The sequence below is a fragment of the Arachis ipaensis genome, chromosome B7 (assembly GCF_059453495.1).
Source record: "Arachis ipaensis isolate K30076 ecotype BB chromosome B7, ASM5945349v1, whole genome shotgun sequence".
In the NCBI taxonomy this organism is placed as follows: Eukaryota; Viridiplantae; Streptophyta; class Magnoliopsida; order Fabales; family Fabaceae; genus Arachis; species Arachis ipaensis.
This window is the reverse complement of record NC_142442.1, coordinates 112,356,368-112,372,872: the sequence shown is the minus strand read 5'-3', so window position 1 is coordinate 112,372,872 and position 16,505 is coordinate 112,356,368. Positions and strand designations below refer to the sequence as shown.

Sequence of the window (16,505 nt, the reverse complement as noted above, 5' to 3'; positions counted from 1 at the left end):
TTAATATTAAATTATTATCATTATTATTGTTATTATTATTATGGGCAATTTACACATCTAAATTGTTTGACCCCCAATATTACGCAAATACATTGTTTCCAAATTTAATACGCAAATGCATTGTTTCACTATTTTATGTAAACCGCTACTGGCAGCCACGGTTTATGTGTGAGTGTGTGAGTATAAACCGCTGCTGCCAGCAGCGGTTTACGTGCATGTGTATGTGAGTGTAAACCGCTACTGGCAGTAGCGGTTTACGTGCGTGTGTGTGAGTGTAAACCGCTATTGCCAGTAGCGATTTACGTGTATGTGTGTATACTATTTAAATAATATTATAAATAAAAAATTTAATTTATCATTTCACAATATAATTTAAAAAATATAAATATGCATGTAATAAATTTTTTATTTGTATTTATTATTAGAAGTGAGACCAAATTACAAATAAAAAAAATACAGTCTTCAAAGTATTGAATTATATAAAGCAAGACTAATTTTTTTTATTCTCATCTCTTTTAAAATTTATAAATAATAAAATAATTTATTTTTCGCCAAAAGTTTACTAAATTATATATTTTACTCTTTAAAAATCACTTCATTCTCTTTTATTTATATCAACCATACAAAGGAGATTGGAGAGTTTGGAAAATAGGTTGTGTTCTTTGCTGCTGATTTGCATTTGAGGTTCTAACTAAATGATTTTTTTTATTTGTGCAACTTTGTTGTCTTATACCAAAAAATAAAAATTATTTGTATTTTACAGTTGATTAATTAGATAAATAATAGTGATAGCATCATAATTTTGATGAATAAAATAAAAAATATAAATATGCATGTAATAATTTTTTATTTGTATTTATTATTAAAATGAGATTAAATAGCAAATCAAAGAGTGAGTACTCACAGAGTACTAAAATATATAAACTAAGACTAAATTTTTTTTATCTTCATCCCTTCTAAAACTCATGAATGATAAAATAATTTATTTTTAGTAAAAAATTTACTAAAGCATACACTTTTTCTTTAAAAATTACTTCATTTTTTATCCATATAAATCATATGATTGCAAAAAATATATACTCCGTTTTCTTTCTCTCAATTTTTTTGTAACTTAATTCAGCGGTTTATGTATTCCTCTAGCGATTTACGTTGATTAGAAAAAATGTTTGTTTATGCTAAATTAAGTTACAAAAAAAATTGAGAGAAAGAAAACGGAGTATATATTTTTTGCAATCATATGATTTATATGGATAAAAAATGAAATAATTTTTAAAGAAAAAGTGTATGCTTTAGTGAATTTTTTACTAAAAATAAATTATTTTATCATTCATGAGTTTTAGAAGGGATGAAGATAAAAAAAAATTTAGTCTGAGTTTATATATTTTAGTACTCTGTGAGTACTCACTCTTTGATTTGCTATTTAATCTCATTTTAATAATAAATACAAATAAAAAATTTATTACATGCATATTTATATTTTTTAAATTATATTGTGAAATGATAAATTAAATTTTTTATTTATAATATTATTTAAATAATATACACACATACACGTAAACCGCTACTGGCAGTAGCGGTTTACACTCACACACACGCACGTAAACCGCTGCTGGCAGCAGCGGTTTACACTCACACACTCACACACATAAACCGCTACTGCCAGTAGCGGTTTACATAAAATAGTGAAACAATGCATTTGCGTATTAAATTTGGAAATAATATATTTGCGTAATATTGAGGATCAAACAATTTAGATGCGTAAATTATCCTATTATTATTATTATTATTATTATTATTCCCATCGGCCGAAAGCCTTTAAGGGAATGAAAGAATAAAAAATGGAATGTGTTACTTGCTAAGCTTTATACGCATGAGTATATATATATAAAATCAATGACACATAAGTCTTTCATGTGTCACCTTAACACTAATTATCCATTCTTCTTTCATTAACCAATCCTTCTCCAAGCAATACTGAATCATTTTCTTTGGGAAAATGAAGAGAATGTCGTGAGTGAGAGAGAATGAGAGAACAATGGCACCGTAAAGTTTTAGTCTCGATTTTTTGTGATCCATAACTTCAATCAAAAATCTAATTCGATAAAAGTGTTTATATCTTCTTTTTTTACGTGTTGGCGTTATTTTTGTCCGATAAAAATTGACGATGACGTAGCTCCCATTCTCCTTGAATTTGGCCAATTAGAGTTCTAGGAGGCACAGATGATTTCTGACTATTTCTTCTTCAGCAGCTCTGTCAAAAAGTTTCTCCAAAATTTTTATTGACTTTAATTTCGTACGGAGGTAGGAAAATTATTTTTAAAGTTAAACGTTTTTAATTTAGAATGCCTACAAAGTTAATTGGATAATTGCAATATATATATAATAGTAATGTTATTGAGTATGGATTATTGCTGTGAATATGACTGGTTTGGTTGTTATCAGAGATTAATTGGTGGAATGAAGCTTAGATTGAGATTGTGAAAATGTGATTGTTGCGGAATTGAGAATTACGTAATGATTGTGGATATTGTTGCAAGCTTGTTTGAGAAATTATTGGTTACTGCATATGTTAATTTGATTGGATGATATTGTGTTGAGCGTTTAATTGATTTAGGCCTGTGTTCGGTTTGGATTTATTGTGATGACGGTTTATTTGTGACTGTTTTCTGATTATTAAAAATTTCGCTGATTTGAGAATTGTTGAGAAAAAGGCTGGTGAATGGTTGAGGAATAGGGAACCCGTAAGGGTGGTTTAGTCCGAATTTTAGAGAAAATGCTGCCGAAATTTTATAAAATTTGAGGTTTTATTTGAAAAATTATTTTAAAAGATTTGGTTTTGAAAATTAAATTACGCAAGATTTATTTAGTTGAGAAAAGGTGTACTTTATTTTAAACTCGATTTATTAAGAAAAACATAATGTTTTAAATCCAATTTTGTAAGGAGAGGTTTTGTTTTAAGAATTATTTTGAGCTCATTTTTCAAGATTCATAATAAATAATGAATGAGAGAAATCATGAGTACTTATGTATTACAACTTATGATTTAAATAAAAAGGTTATATTAGAAAAGTTACCCTCACTTTCATCTGAGTTATATTATACAAAAATTAGTACAATTGAATCATATGCCATTGTAAACCAGAAGTTTACTAGCCCAAATGAATTCATAACTTGGCATGATCGATTAGGTCATCTGTGAACAACCATGATGCGAAAAATTATTGAAAACTTCCATGGACATTCACTAAAGAACCAAAAGATTTTTAAATCTAGTGAATTTTGTTGTGCTGCATGTTCTCAGGGAAAGTTAATTTTAAGACCATCACCTGTAAAGATTGGATTTGAGTCTCCTGAATTTCTAGAAAGGATTCAACGCGATATATGTGGACCTATTCATCCCCCATGTGGATCTTTTAGATATTTTATGGCCCTAATAGACGCATCTTCGAGATGGTCACATGTGTGCTTATTGTCTTCTCGCAACCTAGCGTTTGCGAGATTACTTGCTCAAATTATTCAATTAAAAGCACAGTTTCCATAAAACCCAATCCTAGCAATTTGCCTTGATAATGCTAGTGAATTTACTTCCCAAGCCTTTGATGCTTATTGTATGGCTAACAGAATAAGCGTTGAACATCCAGTAGATCACACACAAAATGGGTTAGAAGAAACACTTATTAAACGTTTCCAATTAATTGCTAGACCCTTACTTATGAGAACAAATCTCCCAACCTCGAATTGGGGGCATGCTATTTTACATGCCGCAACACTTATTCGTTTGAGACCAACAAGTTACCATTAGTTCTCTCCTATGCAATTAGCTTTTGGCTAGCAGGCAAATATTTCCTATTTAAAGATATTCGGGTGTGCGATATATATTCCCATTGCACCACCTTCTTGCACCAAAATGGGACCCCAAAAAAAATTTAGTATATATGTTGGATATGATTATCCCTCTATAGTGAGGTATCTTGAGGTAAAAACTGGAGATGTATTTAAAGTTCGATTTGCGGATTGTCATTTTGATGAATCAAAATTTCCAATATTAGGGATAGAGAATAAGATTCTTAAAAAGAAACTTAATTGGAATGCATCATCCTTGATGCATTTAGATCCTCGATCAGGGCAATGTGAACTAGAAGTTCATCAAAAGATTATACATTTACAAATAATAGCAAATGAATTTTCTGATCCATTTTCTGATACAAAGAGGATAACCAAATCTTATATACCAGCTAAAAATGCCCCCAAGTCGAATTGATGTCCCAGTTGGACAAGTGGCTACTGAAACAAATTCGCGCCAAAAGCATGGTAGACCTGTCGGTTCCAAAGACAAAAATCCTCGAAAAAGAAAAGAGTTAAATACTATTTCTGTTAAAAAAGATTTAGTAAAGACACCTGCAGTTGTCCAAAATTCTGCTATAGTTTTAATGCTAAAAGACGTTCAGGTACTTGAAAATTGTGAGAATGATGAGATCTCGATAAATTATGTCTTTACAGGAGAAAAATTGGACCAGAATAAGACAATTGTCAATGAAATATTTGCATATAATGTGGCATTAAATATCATGCATGAAAGTGAGGATCTTGAGCCACGAACAGTCGAAGAATGTCGACAAAGGAATAATTGGCCAAAATGGGAAGAAGCTATAAAGGCTGAGTTAGACTCACTTGCAAAACGTGAAGTCTTTCGACCTGTAGTCCGTACACCAGAAGATATAAAACCTGTTGGATACATATGGGTATTTGTGAGAAAACGAAATGATAAAAATGAAGTTGTACGCTACAATGCTCGACTTGTGGCACAAGGTTTTTCACAAAGGCCCGGTATAGATTATAAAGAAACATATTTCCCTTTAGTGAATGCAATAACATTGCGTTATTTAGTCAGTTTATCCGCATACCATAAACTACATATGCATTTAATGGATGTGGTAACCACCTACTTATATGGATCATTAGATCGTGATATCTATATGAAAGTTGATGCATGGGCATCATGTTATGTTTTTCTATCATTTTTCATATCAAAAACTAGTTCATAATGCTTAATTATTGAATATTTTTATGCTTAAGTCATATATTGCTTTTATCTCTTTGAATTGAGTAATTTTGTAGGAAATGGTAGAAAAAGAAGCAAAAAGCACAAAACAAGCTCAAAAAAGAAAAAAGGAATTTTGAACACACTTTGAACCTTAGGCCACCCTTTTAAAAGTGTGGCCCGTGACCCATAAAAGGAAGCCAAGCACCAAGAATGCCCTGGCGCTCTTGTCTGGCGCTCTTGTGAGAGCGCAGCGCTCTCACCCACGCTCTCAACCACGCTCACTGCCCAGCGCCAGCGATTCTGTCAGCATGACCTTGTCCTCTTCAAAGGAGCATAACTTGAGTTGTAAAGCTCCAAATGATGTGCATTTAAAAGCATTAGAAAGTAGACATCCAGACCTTTCCAACAATATATAATAGTATGGGGTGGACATTTAATTAGAGCTTCAAAAGCTGGAGTTGAAATGGAACCTGGAGCAGGCCTGGCGCTCTTGCCAGCGCTCTCAACCACGCCCACTACCCAGCGCCAGCGATCCTGCCAGCATGACCCTACCCTCTTCAAAGAAGCATAACTTGATCTGTAGAGCTCCAAATGATGTTCTTACAAAGGCATTGGAATGTAGACATCCATAACCTTCCAACAATATATAATAAGTATGGGGTGGACATTCAATTAGAGCTTCAAAAGTTGGCATTGAAATGGAACCTGGAGCAGGCCTGGTGCTCTTGCCAGCACTCTCGACCACGCTCACTGCCCAGTGCCAGCAATCCTGCCAGCATGACCTTGTCATCTTCAAAAGAACATAACTTGAGCTAAAGAGATCCAAATGATGTGCTTCCAGTTGCGTTAGAAAGATGACATTTAGAGCTTTCCAACGATTTATAATAGTCTATAGTGGACATAAAATTAGAATACAAACAATAGGCATCTTTAAAGCCCCAAAAATACTTAAGCATCCAAGGGCCTGGCGCTCGTTCCTGGAGCATGTCCCAACGCTCGCCCCTCATGCTCTCATGCATCCTTGCTAGTGCAAGCGCCCAGCAGCCCATGTTATACTCCAAACATACCAAGACACCTTTGGAACCTTAAGTTGGCCCACTCTTCTAGATAATGTTCTCTAATAAACCCTAATTTTGTGGTTTATCTTGTGTTGAATTTAGAAGATTTTATCAACTTATCCCACATTTTTTCAATGAAATAGCATAGTTTTGTGAATCTCTCATAAATTGTGCTCAAGAGTAAAAACATATTTTTTTAGGCCTTTAAATTGCTAAATTTAATTCACTTTAATTCTATTCGATGTCTTGATGTGTTTGTTTAGTGATTTCAGGTTTAGGAGGCAAGGATTGGATCAAAGAAGTGAAGAAAAAGCATGCAAGATGGAGAATTCATGAAGAAATACGGAATTGGTGAATTCATGACAACGCGTACACGTGATAGAGGAACTTGCCAGGCCACGTGTATGCGTGATCCATGCGTACGCGTGACACTTCTCACGTGACCTCATTAAAGGAACACACTGGGGGCGATTTCTGAGCTCATCCAGGCCCAAATCCAACTCATTTCTGAAGCTATTTGATGCAGAATTCAAAAGAAAACAAGGGGGAGCAATTAGAGTAGTGTAGGAAACATGCTTTGGGTTAGTTCTGGAGAGAGAAGCTCCTTCTTCTCTCTAGAAATTAGGGTTCTTAGTTTAATTTCATCTTAAATTTAGGTTTTAATTCTTGTTTTCATCTAGTTTCTTTTACTTTTCCTTGTTCAATTGCTTTAATTTTCTTATTTCTTCTTGTTAATTTCTCATTTTGGTTACTTTTTATGTTGTTGAACTCTTGTTAATTTCCATTTTCTTTAATGCAATTGATGTCTTTTTATGTTTCTTATTGTTTAATTGAGTTGTTATTGTTATTTTCGTGCATATGCTAGTAGTAGATTTTACTATTCATGTAATTTAATATGATTTATTTTTATGCACACCAAGTGTTTGATAAAATGCTTGAGTTAGTTTTAAAGTAGATTTTGAGCATTCTTGGCTTGGAAAGAGAAATTAGGTGATCTTGAGTCATTAATACCCAATTTAGATTAGTGATCTAGAGTTGTTAGTTAATCTTGTTTCCATTGACATTACTTATGGATTGGGATTAACTAGACATATTTGACTTTCTTCCGATATTGAAGATAACGTAATAGACTTTATCTCTTGATAATTATTGTGTTATGATTAAAGACTAGGATAAAAAACTTTGATTATCAATCCTTGCCATGAATTCCTCTTTTTAGTATTTGTTATCTTTAATTGTTTTCTTTACTTTATTGTCATTTAAATTCTTGTCCTCTTAATTGCAAACCACCCATTTGGACCTCATAACCGATAACACACATACCTCACTGCAATTCGTTTGAGAGATGACTCAAGATCTAATACTCTTGGTATTTTTATTGATTTGTACTTGTGACAAATAAAATAAAATTTTGATAGAAGGTTATTTATCAGTTTGGAACTATAATTGCAACAAAGAGATTTCTTTTATTGAGAAGCAATTCTAAACCGACGGAGACCCTCGCATCATTCTCCACACCTTGAAGAAGAAAGGGTTGAATCCCTCATCGTTGTACTACATTACTTCTGGGACTTTAGATAGAATGATGAGCGTAATACATCCTTATCAAGCTTTGAGTCCATACTGTTTGAATGCATAATATGGTACATGATTAATTAGATATTCACTCATGAATTTCATGCGGCAGAAAAAATCTCTATATAGAGCCACTTTGATGTTTCAAAGGTCTACGTTGATCCCGCCTTGAAGGAGATGGTTGAATACTAAAGCACGTTTATAGAGGGGGAACTGTCACGTTTTGTTTGGATTACATAAGTTTTATCACAAAGCACATGGTCTGGCGCCAATGAACTTAAATGTGGGGATGCAGTGGTCAGAACAATTGTAGAAGTTTTACACACTACAAAGGTAACTTATGTTATTTAGTAAATTTGAATATGTTAGGTCTAATGTGGATATTTCGTAACCACTTTGACTGCGTTATCAGAAGGGTCCATTATGGATATTTGAGATTATTGTGTCAATTAACGCAGGTAGCAATGATTGATTTTATAAAGCATATAAAAATCCAAAGAAGGTTGAAACCCTTATTGAAAATCGATATGAGTGTACAAAATGTGAATATACACATAGAAGTGCTGCAATTAGCTAAGCTATATCATTTTTTATCAAATATTCTCTTAAATAATGGTTTTACAAGGCCTGTTTAGGCAATCAATTTAATTCAGTTTGCAATTTTTTAGGTTCAAGGTTGAGGTAGTATCTTTTGATGATACTGGAAGATATCACTTTGCTCTTGTGGGACAGGGAGATGGTTCAACTATATGAAGAATAGGCTGATAAATTAATAGATGAAGAGGTGATATAATTATTTGTATGTTTAATTGTATTACAACACACACTGAAAAATGTTCGCCATTATCTTTATTTTTAGATTGAAACCTTTCAATTTCTTTTAAGGCATTGATGAAGATGAATATCCTCCTACTTTGGATAACATACTTGATAGGAAATTGTTCTTTAAAATTAATATGAAGTCTGGAAACATCAACTAGTGTGATTAAGTCTATACTATATAGAAAATTTATAATCATGAAGATGTTATTGAAAAAAAACCTCCCTAACAGATTAACCAGCAATATATTTGGCCCTCATGTTACTGTATGTATTAATAAAATTGAATAATTGTTATTTTTTTTTAAAGAGAATAAGAAGTTTAGAATAATTTGACATGTAACCACTCCACGTGCTTTTTTTAGGAAAATGGTAGTAATAACTCAATTTATATCTCTGGGGCATGGTCAATCTTAAAGTCAATAATGATATGGTAAGTCATTTATGTAAGGATTTATACAATCATATCAAATTATTAATGAATGACGCGAAGAGAGATGCTGAGAATGAATGACACGAAGAGAAAGAGAGACTAAGAGCAACTCCAATGGAAGAGCTTTTCGAGGTTCCATTTTCTCTTTTTCTGACATAACACAAGATCAACTGTTAGAGAGAAGGAAAATTAAGTTCCTGCTCATGTTACGAGGAGAAAGAGTCCCTCCTCGGAGAAACTTGTGAATGCCAATGATAACTTGTCACATGGCAAGTTATCTTTAAAATAATTAATTATAATTTAATTATTTAATATAATTATTTAATTAATTATTTATATTAATCATTTAATAATTAGTTATAATAAATTATAATTAATATAAATAATTATATTTAATCAATATCAAATATTATTTATATTGTTATATTAAATCATAATTAATTAAATTTATTAATTGAACACATATGGTAATTTCATAATATTTATCGTTAATTATGAAACTTAATTATGTTTTTTCTATATTAAATAATTTTACAAATTAGTGTCATCTCGAATTATAAATTATATATTGTGAATTATTTTTATATATAATTTTTTTAATATTAATATTTTTTAACAATGAATTATTTTTGAATTTATAAATGTAAATAATATTATTGTAAAAAAATAGTAATTATATTAATTTTAATTATTTTAATTAATTAATTAGGTGGGACCACAATAGGGACTAAAGTTAGTTCCTTCTAATGGAGAAGAGAAAGATGTTTAGAGTTTCTATTTACGGTTTATGACGCAAAAACTGATGTGAAGTTACTTTTTATGACAGGTGAGCCACAAATAGAGACTGAGATGAGTTCCCTACTAGAGATGGTCTAAGAGCAACTCCAATGCTTCAGTTCTAATACCACTTTTTCTGACAAACAGAGTTCCCAATCATTGAAGGAAAGTGGAGAAGGGTCCCCACAGTTTTTTAGAGAAATGAGTCCCTTTAAATGGAGTCTTGTGGCAACCAATAATAACTTGCCAAATGGCAAGTTATTATAAAAAAATTATATAAAATTTTAATTAATTATATTATACTAAACAATTATATTAAATAATTAAATCATAATTAATTTAATAATAATTATAATAATTAATTATATTAAATAATTATATTTTTATTTAATTAATGATTTATATTAATTATTTATGTCATAATTAATATTGAATATTATTTATATTATTATATTAATTATAATTAATTAAATTTATTTACATTAAAAAATAAATTTAATGTTTACACTTTTATAAAATAATTGTTGGTTGGGTTAGTTATTTTTATTTTTAAAATTTAAAATGCTAATCACATTATTAAAATTAGCCATTGCAAAAGTAGCCGTTGCAAAATTAGCCGTTGGAAACTAGCTGTTACTATGTTACCGTTATTATTAATAAATTAATATTTTATTACTCTATATATACCACTTAGATACACTTCTATTCTCACACTTTCTACTACTCTTCTTCATCTTGTTCCAAGTTTATGAAATCAAGGTTCTGCTGATATTATTTTTTGTTCGAAAAAATGGATCCAAACCAACTCAACTCTTTTTTCAATTACTTACAAAACTTTTCTCAAATTCCAAATACCCAACAATCTCAAACCTCAAACTCTCAAGTTCCAAATCAAAACTTCACACTACCAAATACATTTCAAAATCCAAATCCTCAAAATCTTGCTAATTTTAATTTTCAAGCTCCTTATAATAATCAATTTCTTATATTCCAACCACAAAATCAAAATTGACAAACACCACATTTTCCATTTTTATCCATATTTAACCCCTCTATCGGAAATGTTACTCCAATTTCCTTGCCGTTTCCAACTCAATTCAGTGCATCAAGACATAACTCATCTGGTGTTGGTGACTCTTCTAACCCATTCTCTCAGACTCCTATACAATCTAGTCCAAATTCGCAATATTCAAATTTTGCCAACCCTCGTGGATTAGATGCTATCGACCTCAATGATGATGATATTGAAGATCGGAGGCAAGATAGTATTCAACACTGGCATTAGAAAGAGGATGAGATGCTGATCAGTGCATGGGTAAATGTTTCAACTGACCCTATAGTTGGTACCGATCAAAAGGGGGAATCATTTTGGAGTCGAATTCATAGCTACTGTGTAGAATTTTGCTCCGACATGAAAAGGGGGTAGTTGCATGTAAGAAACGATGGTATAAGATCAACAAGGCTGTTGTACAATTTGCTGGTTGCTACGATCAAGTTAGTTGAAACATAAGGAGTGGTTCGAACGCTTATGATATAAAGGAGTTGGCCTATAAAATTTATTCCACAAATTATGGTCAAAAATTTACTTTTGAGAGGCATTGGAACATGCTTCGTTTGGAGCAAAATGGAGAAGCCAACTACCTACACAGAGTGGCGGTTCAAAGAAAACCAAGGTTAATGCAACTGGAGCATACTCATCCTCATCAAATCCAGAAACACCGTTGGCTGACGAACCTGGTGTGGACTCTTCCGTTCGTCCACAAAGATCAAAAAAAGCAAGTGAAAAGATAAGGAAAAAGCACAAATGTCTGAAGATTTTAGCAAAAAAAAAATCATCGGTTGTTAAAAAAAGTATCTCTCATGAAAGATATTAAGAATGTTAGAGAAAATGAACTAATGGATAGAAAAAAAGAAAGAGAAGAGGAGATGGAACATAGAGCAAAGATTATGGCAATCAAAGAGAAGGAGTTACAAATTCAAGCAGCAATGAAAGAACAAGAATTACAAACTCAGAGGTATACTAAAGAAATGGAGATAAATGCAAAAGAAAGAGAAATGGAAAGGATGGCTAAGGAAAGGAAAAGGGAAATAGATATGCAAATACTTAATGTTGACACGTCTACAATGAGTGAAAAACGACGAGCTCTTCATGAGATTGCATGTGAGAAAATAATAGCTAAGTGGTTTACCTAATGGTTTCTTGTATTCGTGGAGTTATGTAGTATGTTCTTATTTTTATTGCGTATTACTGGTATGTGAATAGTTTGTTTTATTTATTTCTGATGTAACTTTTTAAATTAGTCAATATTATTGCACCGTTATTGTTCATGAACGTGACCGTTGCAAAACTAGCCGTTTTAAATTTAGACAAGAAAAAACTTGCTGTTAAGTAGCCGTTGCAAAACTACCCGTTAAGTAGCCGTTGTAAAACTAGCCGTTGAGAAGTAGGTACTTATTGCAGACACACTTATAAATATCAACTATCAATGACTCTGCAACTCCATTTCAACTCTTGTTTCTCATCTCGAAAGAGTACTAAAAATTACATTTCAAGATATGGCTAGAAATTTTAATGATATGTTTAATGAGGCTTTGTATGGCAAAAGAAGACGGCAAGATAACACACTCATAGATCATTGGATCGATGAGTGTTTACTCAAAGATTCAGAAGAAAAAGATATCGATAGAAGCTCTATCCTAACTCTTCGTAGATGGATCAACAGAGATCGAGAAGCAGGGCATGATCACCTTTTCCAAGATTATTTTGCAGATGAACCGGTGTATAATACTGACATTTTTCGACAGAGATTTCAAATGAGAAGACATGTGTTCCTTCGAATAGTAGACGCTCTCTCAAACGTCTATCCGTATTTCCAACAAAGGTTTGATGCAACTGGAAGAAGAGGCTTGTCATCACTCCAAAAATGTATCACTGTGATATGGATGTTAGCATATGGTATAGCAACTGATGCTGTTGATAATTATGTGCGTATAGGCAACAGCACTACAATTGAATGCTTGAAAAAATTTGTTAAATGTGTCATTTCGGTGTTTGAGGATGAATACTTGAGAAAACCAAATCCAAATGATGTACGACGCCTGCTACGAATGGCAGAGGGTCGTGGCTTTCCTAGCATGTTGGGTAGCATTGACTGCATGCATTGGCAATGAAAAAATTGTCCAAAGGCGTGGAAAGATGTGTACATGAGTGGTTATCGTGGGGTTGCAACCATAGTACTTGAGGTTGTAGCATCTTCAGACCTTTGGATATGGCATGCGTTCTTTAGAGTTTCTGGTTCAAATAACGATATCAACGTGTTAGATCGTTCTCCGGTGTTCGATGATATTCTAAATGACCATGCTCCAGAGGTAAATTATACTATTAATAGTAAAAATTATACTATGAGATACTATTTAGCAGATAGTATTTATCATGAATGGGCCACATTTGTCAAATCAATCTCAAAGCCACAAGGGGAGAAACGCAAGTTATTTGCACAATACCAAGAAGGGCAAAGAAAAGATGTGGAGCGAGCATTCGGAGTGTTGCAAGCACGCTTTGCAATTATACGTGGTCCAGCTCACATTTGGAAAAAGAAGAAACTTGCCAACATAATGAGAGCTTGTATTATATTGCATAATATGATTGTTGATGATGAAAGAGACACTTACGCAGGAAATTTTGCTCAAGACTTAGAGTATGATGATGTCGAAAATGGCTTATCACAACCTCAGCTGGGGGAGGAAGATTTTGCACCATACCATCAATTTCTCCAAAGAAATGTCCAACTTCAAAATAGGCAGCAGCATAGACAATTGAAAGAAGACTTGATTGAACACATATGATAATTTCACAATGCTTGTCGTCAACTATAGAGTTTAATTATGTTTTTCTTTACATTAAGTAATTTTACAAAAATTAGTGTAATCCCAAATTATATATTGTGTATTATAATTATATATGAATTTTATTAATATTAATATCTTTTAATAGTGAATTATTTTTAAATTTATAAATCTAAATAATATTATTAAAAAAATAATTACATTAATTTTAAGTATTTTAATTAATTAATTAATTAAGTGGGACCACAACAGAAACTAAAATTAGTTTTTTTTAATGAAAAAGAGAGAGATGTTTTGAGTTTCTATTTACTATTTATGATGCAAAAACTGATGTGGAGTTATTTTTTATGACAGGTGAGCCATAAATACAGACTGTGATGAATTCTCTACTGGAGATGCTCTAAGAATAATGCTAGAAGAGAGACTAAGAACGACGACAGCAGTTGCTGAAATTGACAGCGACGACAGAGACCAGAGCAAAATAGAGGTTAGGAATTCCTGTAAAAAGAGTAAAGAGCACATCGTGTGAATTAGGGCTACACAAACGAGAGAAGAGTACAGGTTACAGGATTTGTGTTTGTTTTGGGAGGGGGGAGGGGAGGTGTTAGGGCTCAGTGGACTTACCCTATTCTAACCTTGGTTTTTGAGCCTTCTGGGGTTAGGGCCAGTAAAAATTTTCTTTTAAAGTTTTTGGCCAAAGGCAAAAAATATTAAAGTGTTTAGGGCTAGTTCTAAGGCTGAAGGCTTAATTGACACTACTATGTGCCACGACCACCGATATGTATCTCACTACCGTATGGATCTCCCCTTTTCCGTCGAGGTGCCGCAAACCATACCGTAAGTTCGTAACATGTGCCACTGGATCGCTTCTTGCTTCATCGGCCTAGTCGCACCGGCGTCTTCCAGTGGTGCACGACCCCACTCCTACCAAGCGGACCATTGTCGCTACTACCTGTTCCAAGGAACGAGTTAACTCGCCTTGCATTATGTACCGACCCGGACCAGCAGCAGCATTTACTCCAACCCATGACCCAATAGCTAACTCGTCATCCCTTGGCCCAGCTACATCACGTTGAGCTTTTAATATAGTAAGTACTATTTTAACTTAATAAAAAAAAGTACTATTTTAACTTTTAAAAATATAGTAAGTACTATTTTAACTTTAAAAAAAAAAAATAAATAGCTCCTTAAACTTTTGATCCGCATACATTTATATTCTTCATAATTTAAAAATACATTTAAATTCTTGACTTTCTTAAAATCTAGACTAAGGTTCTGAAAATCGAATCAATCATCGAACTATTCTAACTACTGGTTCATTAGTTTATAGGTTTAATCGATTTGACCGTAGTTAAACCAAAAAAATTGTTTTATAATTAAATAATAAATAAAATATAAATAAACACATTAAAACATAATTATAGTCTAATATAAACTTTAAAATATCATCCAAATGAAAAGTACTACATAAACCAGAATGTTATGATCTCATTCAAATACAAACTCAAAAGTCAAATAACAAAAACAATCAATCAAACATAAAATGTCAACATCTAACTCATCCAAGTTTTTCATCAATCATCAAAATCCGCCATAACTTGCTGCAGATTTGCTTTATTGATATCATCACCTTCATTTCCACTACTTGGACCAAAAAAATGAAGTTGTGCAGCATAAAATATACTACTACTACCACCACCACCACTACTTTAATCTAAATCAGCATCAATCTCATTTAACAAAATATATAACACGTTATCAATAAATTAAATATTAAAACTATTGTAATAAATGATCAGACAATAAACTATAATACTCACAAAGTAAGTCTTCAATATTACTTAAAAGATTAGACTCTTTTTTAACAACCTCTTTTGTCACCCAAAAGTCAACCAAATCAATACTGTCAATATCAATTGGATCATATTGAACCTTTTGCTTTCTTTTTTATCTTTCCGTCCTAACAAATTAAATACAATATATGATAAGCCTAGTATATTAACTCCACAAAATCTAATTATATGAAATGAAAGGATGACATATATTACTTGGATTTAAGACGTAAATTATATGTAACATACTCAATATCACTTAGCCTATCATGCTCCAATCTATTCCTTCTTTTTGTATGAATTTAATAAAAAAAACAAGACTCCAATTCCTTTCACACCCCGAAAAAGCAGATGCTTGGTTAAGAATGCGAACTGCCATATTTTGTAAACATGGAGCAGAACCACTAAACAACCTCCACCATTCATCTACAAGTTACAATCTCATAGCTCGAGTATTAGTTATCAAATTAAGGAAATGAAAACATAAAATAACTAAATAAGTTATTGTCAAATAGATATTCTTACCAGGTTGAAATTTTTTGCAGCTCAAAAAGTTTCAGGCCTATCAAAGCTTTCCTTTTGATCTCTATATAAGTGTATTTCTTTCATTGCCTCAACTGAATCTAAATTATTAACCTTGCAATGCAATGTAACAAGATTAAGTAAACCTCATATGACGTCAGGTACTTTTTTATAATTTTCATCAAAAAAGCAAGCAGGATTCAAGAAATAAGCCGCTGCATGAAGATTTTTTTTTCAAATGTTTGTCCCATCTTGAGTTGATAATCTTTGTGTAAGGTTGATGTGCAGTCTTACTATGCTTGAACATTTCTTTGATTCCATTTTCTGACCTCAACATACCTTCATAGACATATCCCAATGATGATTTATCATCAGCATCTACCAACCTCATCAATTTAATCACTGAACTCACAAGTTTGCATACAGTAAAACAATCATCCCAAAATTTGTTGTCTAGGATAATTGCACTCGTAGCTCTATCATTAGTACTCGTTCCTAATTTGTGTCCGGTAAAGTGTGTATTAACAACCAATGCTTATAAATCCGCCTTGCGCTCAAAGATACTCTTCAATGTGATGAAAACAGTGGCAAAATGAGTT

General features: G+C 32.2%; 2 protein-coding genes across 2 annotated transcripts; both read left to right on the top strand.

The window, feature by feature from the left end:
- Window positions 1-12,262: 12,262 nt before the first annotated feature.
- On the top strand, window positions 12,263-12,877 carry LOC107607473 (uncharacterized). Its single transcript, XM_088494874.1, has one exon. It carries the CDS (start codon window positions 12,263-12,265, stop codon window positions 12,875-12,877), a length of 615 nt encoding a protein of 204 aa, XP_088351000.1.
- Window positions 12,878-12,910: 33 nt separating this feature from the next.
- Window positions 12,911-13,552, top strand: LOC148553752 (uncharacterized). The gene has a single exon (XM_088494873.1). It carries the CDS (start codon window positions 12,911-12,913, stop codon window positions 13,550-13,552), a length of 642 nt encoding a protein of 213 aa, XP_088350999.1.
- Window positions 13,553-16,505: the final 2,953 nt, after the last annotated feature.

Excerpts from the sequence above, each read along its gene's own strand:
- LOC107607473 (XM_088494874.1), top strand. The coding sequence starts at position 12,263 with ATGGCTAGAAATTTTAATGATATGTTTAATGAGGCTTTGTATGGCAAA.
- LOC148553752 (XM_088494873.1), top strand. The coding sequence starts at position 12,911 with ATGAGTGGTTATCGTGGGGTTGCAACCATAGTACTTGAGGTTGTAGCA.